Below are 17692 nucleotides of genomic sequence, written 5' to 3'. Positions count from 1 at the left end.
AAAAAAAAAAAAAAATTAAATTTTTTCCCACATAATATAATTTTGATCACCTTTTCTTCTCTCCCACATCCTCTGTTTAATTTCCGTCTTCCTGTTGACTCTTTCTTTTCCCCTGTTCCCTGGAGAGGCACTCTCAGTGTTGACACATTTGTTTTTCCTTCTATTTTAGCTTTTCCAAGTTTCCTGACCCGGATTCAGGTGGTCCCTCTGCGGGCTGCGCTGCTTTTCAACTAGCATCTTCCATCTCATTGAAAAATATTATTCCCTATTTGCTCTTTTGTTTTCGTTTTGCTCTGGATTATGGTTTGAGCCAAGTAGCACAGCCTAGGCTGGCCTGGGACACTGAGTGGCTCAGGATGATGCTATACTTGGGTCCTCCTGCCTGCCCCTCCTAAGTGCTGGGATTACTGGCATCACTATCGCCCCTGGCTTTTGTTAACCTCTCCTGGAGTATGCGCAACTATCCTTTAGCCCCTTCATTTTGTGTGGAATTTGACCTTGATACTTTTCCTTATGATTCTGAAATATACTCCACATGTCACAACTTATCTACTTAAAAGTCTCTCCACAGTTTTCTAACCATCATCAGAATCTACTGCTGATTTTTGTGTGAAGTTTTTGGGACGTTTAGAAAGGCTTGTGATTCAAGGGGCTCCATCCTGCTTTCACACCGATTGGAGAAGTATGACGTCCAGATAACATGGCGAGTCTGCTTCTCTCTCACTTTTATATGTCCCATCTTTCTTCTCCTAATTTTGATTTTACTCAGAGAGATACAAGAGACACAAAACAGCACTAAACAAAAACAAAAGAACAAATCTGAATTAATGTTCTTAAATGAGTAGGGAGGTACTATTTGAAAACCCCTGTGGGCCCTGCCCTGGGAGATCAGGTAGATTAATTTCAAGAGTTCATTCCAGGCTGGACTGTTCTGCTCCTGTCACACTGCCTAATCATGGGTGCGTCTCACCTGCCTGGTTTTACCCACTGAGCCACCTCAGTGGGACTATACTGGCTAGCAGATCCTCCCCAAGTTTTAAGTGCTGTTCTTCAATTAGGTTCACTGCAGTTGTTACTAAATACACTACTTGGAAACTCTCTCTTGTCAGTTCTTCCAGGTAGCTAGCTCCCAGACTCTCCTGCACAGATGCCATTAACCTGGTGATATGAACACAGATGACCTGCCTTTCCCTATTGTTATTTTGTGGTTCACAGGGATTCACTGTCGTCCATCTCTGTTGTAAATACTGCCCAAGTTAATTTTGTACTTTTATTGAACTATAAACACATGCAGAAAAGTAAAAAAAAATGTGAGTGTAGCTCAATGAATTGTCATATATTAAACAAATCCGTGTAGATGGTACCCAGCCAGGATACAAAACACTACAAACTTCACAGAAGCCCCCTCAGGTCCAGCTGCATTTCTGACCCACCGCTAAAGGCAAATACTATACTGGTTTTTAATCAGTACATAACAACACCATGTTCGACCATTATATGAATGAAAGCACAGTATAAATGCTTTTGTGTTTGCTTTTCCACACATAATTAGGTGTGCTTAAGCTAGATTTGTTATTTACAGCTGAAGAACTACAGTTAGTTTAACCTTATTGCTACGAAAATGTACTTATCCATTCTGATATGTCTGGGCATGCAAGTAGATGGGCTATTAAAAACAATGATGCTATGTTTTATAGTTACATTATGGGCACTGTCTCTTCCTGGGGAGGGCATCTTTACCAGTGGTTTTCAACCTGTAGATCACAATGCCTTGTGTGTGTGTGTGGGGTCACATATCAGATATCCTGCATATCAGATATTTACATTACAATTCATAACAGTAGCAAAAGTAAAGATATTAAGTAGCAATAAGAATAATTTTATGGTTGGGGGGATCACTACAACATGAACTGTATGTAGTAAAGTGCCAAGTATTAGGAAGGTTGAAAACCACTGGTCTTTACTGAGACATAAAACCCTGAGGTCATAGAAGTATTCCTGTATTCAACTTCTATAGACTCACCATCAACTTTTGGTTTCCCGCCTTTCTTAGTTCCCTTCACTTGGGCTTACTTTTCGTTCTCCTGACTTGCTGAAGTAGGGTTTTCGGTCACTGGTTTTATTGGCCCCCTCCCCAACCACTGTACTTTCAACATTACACATACTCCCTCTCAGCTCAGTGTTCGTTGTATTTCTCTAAGTCTGATGCTCCTCCATTGTAATTCCCCCTTGACTTGTGGGTTACTCGGTTACTAATTCCCATTTAGGGGAATATCCCAGCTATGTTATCGTCTAAGAACACATTCCCTTTCTGAAAATTAATGGAAATTTATGATGGCCTAGTATATGGTGGATATGTTGTGGGTATTTGAAAATGTCTATTTTGCTCTTGTTGGACATAGTGCCATAAATGTGAAAGAGTGTAGGATGACTGCCAGCGTGGAGCAGATTTTTCTAGAGCCTTACTGGTAAACAGAACTCTAGAAATGAATAAAAGAAGCATTAACATTTCCAATTGTGTCCTCTACTGACAATATAGCTGGGGTGAGCAACACTGGAGGAAAGATTTCGTTTGGCTCACAGTTCCAGTTCTTCATAACTTACTTGTCCCTCTAACTTTGGGTTCAAGGTGAAGATGAACAAGGTCATGGTGAGAAGCATGTGCTGGAACAAAGCTGTTCACTTCGTGGCAGCCAGGGACCCGAGAGGGAGCATGAGAGAAGGGGCCCTCAAGGACCTATTCCCTTAAATAAGGCTCCTACTTCCTAAGTGTCTATCCCTTACTAATAGCCCATCAAATTATTAGTGCACTGATAAAGTCAAAGACTCCAGGGTCCATTCACTTCCCACAGCCCTACCTGCTGCACTGGGGATTATGCTCTGACACGTAGAATCCAAAATATGACACCAACTATGACTATGGGTTTGTCTATTTCTCCATTTAATTGTTTTGTCTTCTTGTAATGTGGAGCTTGTTAACAGGCACTTCTGACTCATGTGTGCTCCTCGGCAACCACGCCTTTCTTAATTATCACCATAGCTACTGGAAATATGGTACCGAGTTTTACATTTTTCCCCTTTTGATAATCAATATATATTTTTTTATATTTTAAAATACACAATTTTCTATTGATAGTAAGCAGTTCTAGGAAGATTGTCAATTTTTGATTTTTCATTTGAAGGTCTGTTCCATTAAATCAAAAGTGTTCTGGATTTGGCCGTTCACTGGATGAGTAGTGGCATCTCATTATTTTAATTTATATTATCCTAACGACGTGATGTGGAGCATCTCATATCTAATTAAGATATTTTGGTCTATTTTATCTCACCTGGCTGTTCAATTTTCTTACTGATTCTTAAGAGAATATTTGGATAGCAGTCCCTTATTAGATATATCTTTTAAATATTTGGTATTGTGTGTGTATGTATGTGTGTGTGTACATGTGTGTACATGTGTTTGTGAAGGTCTCTCTCACTTCTCATGGCCTGGTTCAGGTTGCTGGTCATGTTTTGTCTACTACTCTCTCTCCCTGCTTGGACTATTCCAGGTGCCTCTGCATATCTACATATCTCCCTCTCTCTCTTATCTACAATAAAAATCTTTTCCTCAACCGTAATTTGGAGCGGTCATGTCCTCATTTCATTTAGTAGGGTGACAATTTCCCTGCCTTTCCCCAGAACTTTAATATACTCAGCTGTCTGGTTCCTACTGTTTCTAATGGGACATCAACAAGAATTCCTGTCTTTACTGTCTGTGTACTTTATTTCCGTATACTTTTAAAATTTCCTGCATAAGGAGAATATATGTCTGTGTGCAGAGATCAGAGCTTGACACGGAATTGCTCTCTAACTTATACATTACAGTCTCTTAATTAACGAACATAGAATTTGCTAATTTGTCTAGCCTGGCTCAGCAGTGAGCTTCTGGGATCCTCCTGTCTTTGTCTCCCCATCACTGGAATGACAGGGTATGCACCACCACACCTGCCTTTTTATAAAACAGAGAACTTCCAACATCAAGAGTCCTGCTCTCAAGGAATTTTAAGTTCCCTTCCCTCCTTCAAAGTGTGGCCTGCCCTCCAGTTTAATGCCTGCTTCTGGTCACTTTGTAGGACATGTAGGGAGTTGCTCTTTTATGAATATTTTGTTCTGTTTCTCTTTTTTGACTGTCCAGGGACCAGCATGATACAATCTTCTGTCATTGCCACAAGTGGGGTTTTGGTTTTGCTATCTGGCTTCTGTTTCCATGGCATAAATGGAGAGATCCAGAAATGACACTGCTCTGAAGCAGCTGCTGTCTGCTTTAATGGCAAGTGACACTGACAAGATGACTTCTGTCAGGTTTTTGCTCAGGTTTTTTAATTGTGAAGGCAAAAGAAACTTAGAAGTACAGACATCTCACTACTTCATACCTGATGCCGGCTTGGCTATTCCCTGGTCGGGTAATGCTCCGTATTTTTGATGTTGTTCATACCAGTCACTCACCGTCATAGTTGCCAGGCTTGGATAACCAGTTCCAAATACTCTGCAAAAATCACATTTCATTTAGAGAACTAAACAAACGTAGCAATACTGGACAGCCTCTTTCCTCTTTAATGATAAGGCAGTCTCATTCACTGTTCTACATGGCAATCTTTGAGGACCTGTACAAACTTCTTCAGTAAGGCAGAAGAGGGGACACCCCGAAGGCAGCACTAAAGCAAGAGGCCAGGGCCATCTCCCAATAACTAATCCCAAGGGTTAGCACTCTAGCATGACAGTGTGAGTTGGCAATTAATGGTTGGTGGTTTTGAAATGTGGAGAATGCTTTCCTGTGAGCCTGTGGAATAGCATCAAAACCTCAGAATTAAATCACAGGTAGGCAGATACGTCCTTCTGAGAACTGCTCACGAAGGCAAAAAGAGTGTCCATGATGGGGGGGGGGGGACCGTGTAAAGCATGACATTCTGTATTTGATTCACTGATTTCTTTCTGTGTTATCTGCTTATTTTCGAGTTTGATGGGAAGGGAATTTCTGAGGACAGACATGGAGAAAGTATCAGGAAAGCTTTAGTCTCTCTGCTGAAAGAGCACCATTCATAGCTTAAGCCATGACTTTGCAAAAATGTCTATTTTGCATTTTACTCAAGCATTGCATGGAACCATGGAAACTGAGGCTGTGGAGGCAGGTCCGCCTGTGATACTACCTACTTGGCTTGTGCCTTGTTCCGAGTGAGGATGAAGGGTTTCATCGGAGGCTTCTCTGGAAGAGATGAGTGACAAGCTGGTTCCTAAGAAGAAAATTAATTTTAGAGGTACATTTGTCAGTTTACCCATTTTATCACCCAGGCTTTCAAGTCTCCTGGTGTGGAAAAGGCTCTGGGTTCAAAAGTCCCTCCCTTTCTATTATCAGGGGCCAAACTCCAGGCTTTCTGTTTACATTTATTTCTTGTTGGGAAGAGTTAGGCGTGAAGACCAGAGGACAGTTTGCAGGAGTCAGTTCTTGTTTTCCATCATGTGGTTTTTGGGGAACAGACTTGGGTCACCAGCCATCCTGATGGCACCTCTATTTATCAGTCTTGAGGGGTGTTAGGTACTTTGCTAAAATGAGACAGAGAGAGAGAGAGAGAGAGAGAGAGAGAGAGAGAGAGAGAGAGAGAGAGAGAGAGAGGGAGCGAGCTAGCTCTCAGGAAACTTCTTACCACAAAGAAAAAAACTATTTGGTTTCACAACCGCCCCATGTAAAGAAGGGCATTTTAAAGCTTCCTGCCATGTCCCCCTGAATCTGAAGCACTTTCCTCCAGCCCAACCTTCCGCAGAAAAGAATTAAGAGCGTTCTCCCCAAAGTTCTTTCCAATGTAATGATGCTGTTAATTTTCAAGAACCTCTGGGGGTATTTTAGAAATTGATGTCTGTCCGTAAAGGGAGGGAGGACAGACCAGTGGTTTTTATAGAAAGCCATCTAGGTGTGCTGGAACAAAGTATGGTTAAACAGGAAGTGCTCATTTCATTTTCACAGCATCACTTCCAGAGCCCATCTCAGTACCACATAACAAAGCAAAACCACTTACAGCTAGCGAAGCAGGGACAGGAAAGGACTCAGCAGAGTCTAACCTCAAAAATGCCAGAAAACCATTCCTCTGGGCAAAGTGTTCAAGGGGCCTTATGACCATAGAATAGTAAAAGTTCATTCTTTGGTCTTTTAACACGAAGGACCAGGTAGCTATTTTCCTCAGATAAGAGCTCCCAGGCTCACGAGGACAAGTCAAATGCAAAAGCAGTCGTGCCAAGGACTCAGATCAATTAGTGTGGTAGCTGATCAAGTCAATTCATGTTGGGTCCTGTACCAAAGAGCAAGGGGTTACAGAGCGTATACTCTTTTGAAGCAGCTCTAGAACAGAGTTAGGCTGTTCACAGACATTCTAGAAGCTTGTAGACAAGATTCTTTTTAAAAAGTAGTCTTCTGGGCGTTCTGTATACAAAGATGCCCCTGCTTCAGTGTCTCCTACCCGGGTGATCAACTGGTCTATGAGTGTGCAATTGGGTAAGGTCTATGAGTGTGCAATTGGGTGAGGTTGTAATTCGTTCCCCAGCCCAGACTCACTCCCTGCTCATTTGCCTCATCTTCCTTGTCCGTCTGTCTGTCTGTCTGTCTCTTCCTACAGTTCTGCTTTTCTTACCAATTTTAATCTTTTTCTTTCCCTTTTCTACAATTAAGTAGATTATAAAGGCCCCCTTCCCCCTCTCTGAGAAACCAATTCAGATTTTAAGGAAAAAGCATTTCCTTGAGACCATCCAGTCCCAACTAAGTGCCTTAGATTAGAAAGTAGCAGGGAAGGTTGCTGAAATGAATCAGAAAGTGATTCTGGCAAACCATCAGCCTTTCTCCACTTACCCTAATGTGAGCAATGCTTTTATGGAGGTTGACTAAGCTTTAGTATTTGTAGTGCTAATGATTAGGGGCTCTATCCATGTTCGACAAGTTCTCCATCAATGAGCTACTTTTCCAGTGAGTTCTTTTCCAGTGTTTCATAATTTTTGTTTAGAGCTCTTTGTTTTTTTGTTTTTTGTTTTTTTATCTCAGACAGACCTTAAACTTCTGATCCTTCTGCCTTAGCCTCCTGAGTAGCTGGAATTGTCACCACTACACGCAGCTAGGGGTTTCCATCCGATTTCTCTCCTGCAGAATGTTCAAACTTCGGGTGGCAGCTTCCCATTGCTACGTGGTCAAGGACAAGGCTTACCTCTCTTGGAGAGTCTTTTTCTTTCAGGATCTTTATTTCCTGGTCAATGCTCTCAAGCTCTTCTAAGCTGACAGCAATCCACCTCCGAAGGTGAAGGAGGTGATATTCCCGAACGCGCTCATCATCTGCTTGACCACTTTCCACAGCAGATTTCAGTGCAGACAACCTATGCTCCACCTCCTTCTTCTGCTTGTATCTGTTCCACAGAAAAGCATTACCCATGAACGTAACAATACAGAGTTCTTCCAAAGAAGGCTATAGTAAGGTCTGCCTTTGCAGATGTCCAGGCACTATTTATGCCAATTCCTACCTTGGAAGTAGAGTCTATGATCTATAAATGGGTTCTCTAAGCCAGAGCCAATCCCTCAGACTACAAAGCAAGATGAGCCTAGGCCTATCTTGATCTCAGTAACACCTATCATCTTTTGGGATGAGATGTTTTAGTCATTTGGCCATATCAGAGCCTACTGTGCTGGATGCTCAGTGACAGTGCTTCCTGTAAGTCCTCCACTTCGAAGTTGCATCTTCAAAGGATGCCAAAACCTTAAGTCGGTCATAGTTTACCTGCCACCGATGCCAGGACTTCCTTAGGAAAGTGCTGAAAAGCTGGTCATCTTTTTTCTTTCATGCAAAACATTCCTGAGGTAGAGCTTCTGACTCATCTCTATCTAGTTTTAGGATTCAATGATCTCAGCTGCCATTTCCAGGATGCATTCTAGTTCCTCATCTATCATTCATCTGTCTATTCTCTCCAGAGTAGGAAAAGCACGCTTAGTGCTAGAGACAGTTTATAAAGGACAGTCCTTCCTTTCAAGGAGCCTTCCTTCTAGCAGAGGAAGACAAAAGGAATAGATGATAACTTGGATGAGGATACATGCTACAAGGCAGCAAAAAGCAAGGTGAATGAATGGCTAGAATGATGGTGTGAAAACAGGCGTGCTAGTATATATAAAGTGAGCAGAAGCGACCCTTCAGAAGAGTTAGCCCGAGCAAAGCCATCAAGAAAAGAAGGTGAGAAGCCATCTTGAGAACCAGAAGAGTAATCTAAGAGGGAAAAGCAAGTGCCCATGGAGAAGCATCTAGAACAGACAGGAAGCAGGAAAAGGAAGATACCAACAGAACTTTAGGGAATGATGACCACAAGAAATGGGGGGAGAACAGTGCAAGTGGCAAGAGAGAAACACATTTAAAACACAAAACAGGCAATGTGTTAGATATGAAGTCTTGCAACAAACAGAAGCCGAGTCGAAATGCCATGGTTGCCAAGAGAAGTCTACCAAAATCCCTCGGCCTGGAAGCTGCATCCTACACTTCCAGAACTGGATGCTCGTCTGCAGGGGCACCTAGATAAGCTCTTAGCTTCGAGTCAATGGAGAGTTTAAGGTGAGGGGCCTGCTCCTCAAAGTTTATAGAGAACTCTATGCGGATGCATTCTCTTCTTTCCTTCCTCTGCATGCATGCCTTCTTCCTCTTCTCTCATTTTCCCACCCCCTTGCTTTCCCTTTCCAGCTTATTCTCCGAAGAGGTTTTATCCCAAGGTCAAGGACCACTCCATTGGAAACACTGTTATAAAAACATTTAGGCTCTTCTTTAACCAAACAAGAAAGTATCATATATGTTACAAATTGTTATGGTAGCACCGTTATGTAGGCTTCTGAATAAAAGAATACAAAGGTCAATTCCTAGCCCAGGAGTGCTACTACAAATACTACTTGAGAATGTTTAATTGGTACTCATTCTCTTCCCCGGAGATGCCTATGTCAGAGGAAAACAACATACAAGAGTCCTAGGATGGATATAGTCCAGGGTGAATGCTGGTAAGTCTAGATCAAGTTCCAAAACATAAAAATTCTAAACAGTAAAAGAGAAAGGTGAAATTCTCATGTAATACGAAGTGTTTATTAGCACCTAATAGTTCCCAGTTATATAAAGATTGCCTTTCTATACTTTCAATTATGAATGGTTAGCTACTGATTGACATTTATAAATAAAAATGTTCACAGCCAAAAAAAGAAATCATAGATTTTAAATTGTGTGTCAGCCAGGCAGTGGTGGTGCCTGCCTTTAATCCCAGCACTTGGGAGGCAGACGCAGGCGGATTTCTGAGTTTGAGGCCAGCCTGGTCTACAGAGTGAGTTCCAGGACAGCCAGGGCTACACAGAGAAACCCTGTCTTGAAAAAACAAAAAGAAATAAAAAATAAAAATAAAATAAAATAAAAAGTAAAAAAAACAAAAAAAAAAGAAAGAAAAAGAAAAGGAACTTTGCTCACATGAGATTTTGAATGAATAGGACCCCAGTAAGTAAGATACAGAAGAAAATGTACCTTGGCAAAATTAGAGGAAGGCTCCCAATATTACAGACACTGGTGGAACCATAAGGCTGTCTAAACTACATCAGTGTTCTAGGCTCCCCAGGGTGGAACAACTACTGCCTTAAAATTCCTTATCCCTATAACCACCCTCACTGGGGAGTTTTCTTGTGCTGTTTCCAAGCAGTTACAAAACACTAAGGAGTTACAAAAGTGTATCAAATGGGCCAATCACAAATGTCTACTATCAGACATGGTTATCTTTTATGCAGATTATATACCAGCATCATGCTTGCCTGATGGGTAGGCAGTTGTAACACTAAATTTCCCTCAATCTTCAAGTCTCTGCTTCACCCTTCCCCATCATCATTTATTTCATCCTGCTTTCTATCAATCTTGTCCCTATCCACCTCTCTCAGTCATCACTGCCAGTTAGGTGCCATCATTACTCATAGCTGTAAATTTTCACTCTACAGCCCCCACCCCAGAATCACCTTTCTGCAATGTGCTTTGTACCCTGTCTAGGGACCACTTGTCTATGCATTAAAAGGAACAGTTTCAATTCTAGCCCCACCATTTACTAGCTATGTAATTTTGGTCAAGTCAACTTGAAAAGCATATTCTCATAGCTTTATAATGTAGATCTACTTCATGGGGTTGTTATAGAATCAAATGGAAAAAAATGCACAATGCAATTCTTTGTAAAGAGCAATATAAATTGTTGATAGCAGATGAGAAAACTGAGTTTAGTGAGGGGATGGGGACAGATCAGGTCCCATCTATTAAGTGGTAGAAGTCAGTCACCCCAAAATGGTCTGATTCTAAAGAGTCCATGTTTACAATGCTGCATTGCCTCCATCTTTTGGAATACTACTTTGTCTCTCCAGAAACCTCCAAGTTTCAACTGTGATGCAGTACTGGGATGGGTACCATGAGATACAATACAATTGGAATACTAATGAACTACTTACTACTCAAGGCCTCTGACCTTAAGAAGTCCCAAGTCTAGAGACTGAAAGTTATACTACACTAACTATCATGATTTAAAATGTGTTAAGGTGTGTGTGTGTGTGTGTGTGTGTGTAGGGGGGTATGTAGGGAGTGGCCTCAGAATAGATATAACATTTTGTTTCTGTAAATTTCTCTGTGTATTTTGTTGGGTTTCTTCTAATTGGTATTTCCTTCCCTTTTCTCTCCTAACGTGCCCAATTCTGAATTCCCATCTTTTTCCCCACACGTTTTTTTTTTCTCCATTGACAGAGACATCTACATTCACCAAAGTAGAGAGATTCTAAATGTTCTACATTAGTCGCAGAGTTTTAGTTGCACATTTCCCCTTGTCTATGGAAGTGGCTATCTAGGTGTCACTTACGAACCTAAATCCACTAGGTCTCACGACTTACCCAGCTTCTACTTTCTTTTCTGTTACTCAAACACACTCATACTTAGTCCTCAAAGATGATTAAGAGAATATGCACAGGGAAGCAGATATGAGAGAAGACATACCATTTAGGTGTTTTATTTAGGATAGTCTCAGTATCTAGAGTCATGAAGAGAAGGAGTTACAGAAAGCAAGAGTCTGAATAATCTTGGGAAGGGGGGTTGGTTGGTTGCAGTATGGGAGACTGAGTCCAGGCCCTCAAGCACTCAAGGTAAGCACTCTCTCATTTAGCTACCAAATTTGCCCTGCACAATTTTTCTAGTCATGTAAATGCTTCTTACAAAAGCAGTTATCTGGGATAGCTCTAACTTCCCTTTTATCATTGCATTCTAGTTGGACCACTGTTAGCTAGTGGCCCCAGTTTCCATTCAGTATTCTGTACACAGCCCTTCATGTAGACCTGTCTGCTCTTAGCGCTTCTGTTGGATAGGACTATTATCTATTCCCTGTACATATTCAAATCTGCTTCTGTTTGGGATATGCTTGCTTTGTTTCTCCTATCTGTCAAAGTAAACATTGCTGGAGTACTTTGTACATGCCAGGCCCTGTGCTAAGGCATACCACAGTGAACAAGAAAGAAATGGCTCCTACCCTTATAGAGCACATGTTCTAGTAGGAGAAAGACAAACCTGAGATGAACACATGACATAAGAGCACAATAGCTACATGCCATGAAGCAAACACATGTGGCAGGAAGAGAGAATGACAGATGTTAACTGCTTAAAGAGACTGGTATGGAAAGGGATCTCTAAGGAATAACATTTAAGCTGAGACCTACACAATGAAGAATTAGCTATATGAAGAAAAGTTAATACAAAGAGAACAGCACATACAAAGGAAGGAAGGAACTGGTCTGTCCAAAGAACCGGAAGGTAGCCACTCAGGTCCGATGAGCATGTGATGAAACTGGAGAAACAGACACCATATTACACAGGGCCTTGGCTACCTGAGGTTGGGAGGTACTGATGGCTTAGACCAAAGTGTGCTAGCAGGGATGGAAGGCAACAGGGATATAAAATAGCATTTGTTGTTAGAACTGACAGGTCTGGGGATGGACTAGAGTACAAAATTCAGAAAAAGGTACACGTTAAAGCTCCCTCATAGTTTCCTGCTTACACACTCAGGTGAATGGCGGTGCACTTACTGAAACAGTGAAGACCTGGGTATGTGGGCACACTCGGGAGTGAAAAGCCATGGTTTTGAACTGGAGATGTAGAGTGCTTTCCTAGTATACATGAGGCCCTGGAATCAATCCCTTAGAACTACAACAGAAAAGGAAAAGGAAGAAATAGGAAAACAAGCTAGTGTCTGTGAAATACCCACAAGCAGTGTTAGAATCACAGTCAGAAGAATTATAGGACAGTAACATGAGTTCAGGAGCATTAGTATAGACATAGTGTTGACAACTCACCTGTCACATAGGCTTAAAACAAAAGTTCAAAGATCAAGATTACAGGCCAAAGAAATGGAAATCAGTTAGATACCTTTTCCAGTTTGGCGGATGGGATTTGCTAGTGTTGACATTCAGGGAGTGTAAAAGGGGAAATAATTTAAGACTTTGTTCTTGTGGATGGCAACGTTGTTGTCATCCCTCAAGAGTCTTAAAATATTCAAAGAGGATCCAGTCCAAAGAAACAGTAGTCAAAGCAGTACACAGGTTTGTTCATAGTATTGCTTAGAGTCACATACACACCCCAAGCAAAACAAACAAACAAAAAACAAATGAACAAAAAACCCACCCCAAAATGCAAGCAAACAAAACCGGATCTAAATACTTGACAGTAACAATTTAAATGAGTATGGTACAACTATAGAAAGGAATATTACAAAACCATCAAATATGGTTTCAAATGACAGGGGAAATGCTCACAATATTAGTTTTTAAAAAACAGGATAAAAGCTGTATTACAGTATTCTTTGTAATTTATTAACTAAAATAACTGTATATCTGAAAGAAAACATTTCAGAAAGTTAACAATGACATCTATTAATACTAATTAAGGCTTATTTTTGATTTAAAAATAATATTCTTGTTTGGCAAATTTTCAACAATGAGTATTACTACTACTTTCATATTCAGAAAATCTATAGTTTCTAATTTTAGTGATCTTTCCAGACTAATCTCACAGGCCACTGTGTTCTGAAACCTTTTCCCCAATTCTCCTACCAGATGCTGTCACTTCCTTATCTTTCTCTGTATCTCAAGGCCTCTAGAAGTCTTTCTGGGTGTGGACACCAGAGCCACTATCTTAGGTTTTGATCTATGCCTACTGGCAATTCAGTTTTAGAGAGAGGATTCTGGAATCATTGCTATCGTCCTAGCCTATGTTTTTAAAGATCGTTCCTTGTGACTGTTTCTGACTACATTTACATATTCTTCATACCCTTAGCACATGGACTTGAAACATTCAAAATGCCCCCTTTCTTTTCTGCTTTCTCTGTGTATATGCACATGCGCTGAGTCAAACTGGGTGCCTTGTATATGCTAGGTTGAACTTATTTTATTCACTGTCTGTATCTATCAGAATCAAAGCTTCATGATAATACTGACCTTGGCTAGTTTTTAAACATCTAGACCAGTTCCTGGCATTTGTGAAGGGCTTAGTAGGTATTTGTTGTATAAACTTATTCTCCAATCTCTACAGTCCAAGTCTTACCTCTGAGCTTTAGGGTATCAGACATCTGTACTTAGATATCTTGTAGGTTACCTCAGGTTCAACATGGCTCAGTCCTGGATTTATGCTCTCCCCTATCCCAATTCATGTTTCTAACTTAAATATATTTTTATTAACTATTTCAGGATTTCATACATACTGTGTACAGTGTTTTGGTCATATTTACCTGCAAATCCTTCCAGATCAAACCAAGCCCTCCCATCTCCTTGTCCTTTTGTTTCTTTATAACCCAATCTGTGCTGTCTATCTACTCATGGGTGCTGGGCCAATGTATGCTTCCTAATCATATTAAATAGCTACCACTGTTATTTAATTTCACCTAAGAGTGAACCTGAGGCTTAGATAGGTTAAATAACTTACTCAAAGTCCAATGCTTTATAAGGAAAGCTGAAACTCAAACCCAGAGCCCTGCTTCTGCCATCTTACTTTTAGCTAGATATATAACTACACTTGACCTTGACTGAACTGTGCTGAGTTTATGTATTTCTCCGATAATCCTTCATAAAAATACTCTGTGAAGGGGTACTTGCTAGCTCCATTTTACACCTTGGGGAAATAAGTAATCTACCCTCAAATCACAGAGTACCTAATGATGGACCTGGGATTTGAACATCTTCTTAAGCTTGCTCCTTACTTTTTTTTTTACATTCTAAGTTCTGATGTGAACCCTACAACACTCTCCCTCCTTATTCCTTCTGCCTCCTTCCACCTTTTGGCTACAGCCTTATTTTATTGCTTGGGAGGGGGCACTGTTCTCCGCCCATACAGCTCCATCCCAGATGTTTATTTAAGGCCTCTATGTCTTTACCAATGCTATTGCTCTGACGGGCGAATGCCATCCTCTCCTCTTCCCCAGCCTCACACTCCTAGACCCCTTAAGCACCCCCTTTCCTGAGAAGCCTAGTCTTCCCACAGGTCCCCTCTCTGCCTGTGGGTGCCCCTGACTGCTTCCAGCGTACCCCACACCTCTCCCTTCACAGCATTTTATACTGCCATGCTGTTTCTACGCTACTTTCCCCACAGAGCACAAAGATCACCCACATTCATACAAACACCCAATCAGTTCGTATCCCCAGTGCCTAACTTTGTTCTTAAGACACTGGGCATTCACGGGATTTGCTAAGGTTAAATCAAGGTTAACATGATGCTGTACCAGGGCTATGATTAATTCAGGATGCTAGACATCCCAGCCTGTATGCATTCTGAACAGAATTGCTCAGTAAATAGTTCAAAATATTGTGTACTTTTGAAATATTTCCCCCATACAAACAGCATTATGCAGTGATATGGAAAAGGTTGTGATATACTTTGATCAACCTAATGGTTAGAATAAACACTGCTACTAGTGATGACCCTAAGGTGTGTGTTGAGGGGCTGGGGGTGGTGGTCCTGAAGCTTTAGTACAACCCCCTCAACAATGGCAAAGGCTTGTTAAGATTCAGCAAAATTTGCTTTCACCAGGGTCTGTGTTCATTTAGAACCAAGAAAATAAAATACACTATTCTGTAGTACACACACACACCACACACAAACACATGCACCCCCAACTACAGCCCTCAAATTACAGCCATTGACCCACCTCTCTATTTTAGCCTGTCTTTGAGATGCCATAGCAACGAGATTTGGATAGGCCATGGAGGAGCTAGCAGTATTATTTTCAGCTGAGTTAGTCTTGGTTTGGGGTAGCTGAAACTCTGCCACATGATAGCAATGACATTGAGTTAAGAAATGTATGAAGTGTTCTCGAGCCCGCTGCAAATGATCTAGACGCTTGCTGGGGTTGACTTGTTTCATGGTGAGGGCTCCTTGCAACGCTGGCACCATCAGGTACTTCAGGTCGGTGGAAGCAATCTCTTCCAGATCTTCATTTCGGCTGCAAAGAGCAAAGAGGAGGCCGTGAAGCCTGGTTGAGCATTAAACTGTGGCCCCTGCTTCCAGGGAAGAATAGGGGAGAGAGTGGTGCAAAGACATTGGCCAGATTAAAAAGAAAGTGGCTGAGCTTGCATACCCAAGGACCAGGCAGTCAGCCATACACGAGGGAGCATTGTTCTGGGATATTAAGCATCTCAGAAGAAAAGTGGAGAATGGAAAGAATGTACACGGGGTGAACAAGTAGGAACCGCGCGGTTTTAGCCTTAAAGGTCCTTTCCACCCAAGTGCAAAGGCTCTGCCCTTGCTAGCCATTCCTTCTCTGCGGTTCCTGCCCTCTCCCCCATACCTGAACAAATCAAGCTGTGATAACATTCCAACAGCCTTCTCAAGGAGTTCTAGTCCTTTGGACACCTTATCCTGGATTGTTCGGGAGCCGGTGGGTTCAGTTGCTACTTCCACGTCCTCCAGAAGTTTTTTGCTTGTTTCAAAGAGCTCCGGAAGCCGCGGCAGCAGTAACTCGTCTTCAGACGCTGCCATCTTGTGGAAAGAAAGAAACCCGGAAGAATTTCTACCGAAGTCAAAGGTAAACTCCATAAAGACAAGCCCCAAAGCTCTCACGACACAGGAAGCAGTAGTGCATTGGCCAGCGACTTGTTACCAAAGCTTCCCAAATGACTTCTGGGAATCGCAGTTTTCTGGCCCTGGCAACCGTTTCCAGGGACTCATTTTCAGCCAGCCGCTTGTTTTAAAGTCGTACGTGCTGTTTTACTAAAGTTGGGCTCCATGTGGCCAGAAGTGGACTTGCAAGTTCCTAATACTCTGAGGCACAGGAGTGGCGGGGCTGATTTCCAAATTCCAGCCAGCGTGAGTAGGCGAACGTGTTCCATGCTCGGAGAACCACGAGCCTGAGAAGTCAAGTCGTTCCCCGAGTGAAGTCCTGCTAGTCAGCGGCCACTCTCTCGGTTTCCGCCGAGTCCGCTTACCCTAGCGGATGTGAAGTTTTAAGTCGCGCTCTCGACCAATGCCCACCCACCGCGCCACAGCCTTCTGTCCCCTATACACTCGAACACCCTTTGAGCCAGCACCCTGTGAAACCTTTCTCTTTAATCAAGAACATTTGAAAATTACAACTCCTATCTACCAACAGCCGGCTGCCTTCCTTTCTTGGAACTTTCTTTCCAGGTCACAATTCTATGCAATCTTTGGTTTTCTCCCCATACACTGAGCCTTTCACCTCACCGTTCGGGTTTCTTCTGTGCATGCATACAGCACGGCCCACACTGCATTAATAGCTAGTGTTTTACAAAATCCCCCTTCCAGAACGATTATGATCCATCTTAGCACCTCCTCTAGCTAGCCTTCATACTGAAGTTACCCAGAGTCATGAAATATAAATAGAAAAATAAAGCACTTTCTTTGGAAATCAGCTCAGCTTTGCAGATACTAGATGGATGACTACCTAGTGCTCAGATGTGGTTATCTTAAATTTAGATGTGTTGCAAAAGTAAACTACAGGTCAGATTTTGATTACATAATCAAAACATGTAAAAATATCTCAACGCTTTGACTATATGTTGAATGATAATATTTTTGAGACAGGGTTTTTTGTAATCCAGTCTGGCTTTGAAGCGGGATAGCCTTTACCTTCCCATCCCATGTGCAGAGATTACAAGAGCGTGTCACCACATTTGGTTTATGTGGTCCTAGGGATTGAACTCAGGGCTTTGTGCATTCTACACAAGCGCTCTATCAGTTGAACCACACACACCCAATAATAGTATTTTAGTATATTCAGTTATGTGTTCTTAAATTTTCTTTGTTTTTAAAAATAGATGCCAACTATTTTTTTTTGTTATTGTTTTTTGTTGTTGTTTTGAAACAAGTTCTCAAACTTGCCATGTAGGCAAGGATGATATTGAACTTTAGATCCATGGTTTCCACCTCCTGAGTGATGGTTACACCTGCAAAGTAGTACAGTCATACACATGGTTTATGCTGGGGATTGAACATAGAGCCAGCCTTGTGCATACCTACACAGAACTCTACCAACTGAATTACATTCCTGGTCCAATCTACAAGAAAAGTTGAAGCAAATGTATTTTAAATGTATTATTAGTTATTGGATTGTGCCTGGGTTGTATGCATATTTGGGCATACATGCCATGGCACAC

At 41.7% G+C, this 17692-nt stretch overlaps 1 protein-coding gene across 1 annotated transcript in view; it reads right to left on the bottom strand.

Moving 5' to 3' along the window:
* Window positions 1–16127, bottom strand: part of Igbp1 (immunoglobulin binding protein 1) — a 21293-nt gene extending 5166 nt beyond the window's left edge. The window contains exons 1-5 of the mRNA XM_021153231.1: window positions 15868–16127; window positions 15229–15522; window positions 7224–7419; window positions 5191–5270; window positions 4413–4525 (exon numbers count right to left, since the gene is read on the bottom strand). Coding sequence (XP_021008890.1) covers window positions 4413–4525; window positions 5191–5270; window positions 7224–7419; window positions 15229–15522; window positions 15868–16115 — 931 coding nt within the window. The 5' untranslated portion in view covers window positions 16116–16127. The remainder of the gene's footprint in view (window positions 1–4412; window positions 4526–5190; window positions 5271–7223; window positions 7420–15228; window positions 15523–15867) is intronic.
* Window positions 16128–17692: the final 1565 nt, after the last annotated feature.

This window comes from Mus caroli, chromosome X, assembly GCF_900094665.2.
Source record: "Mus caroli chromosome X, CAROLI_EIJ_v1.1, whole genome shotgun sequence".
NCBI classification, from domain to species: Eukaryota; Metazoa; Chordata; class Mammalia; order Rodentia; family Muridae; genus Mus; species Mus caroli.
This window is presented reverse-complemented; position numbering and strand designations above follow the sequence as displayed.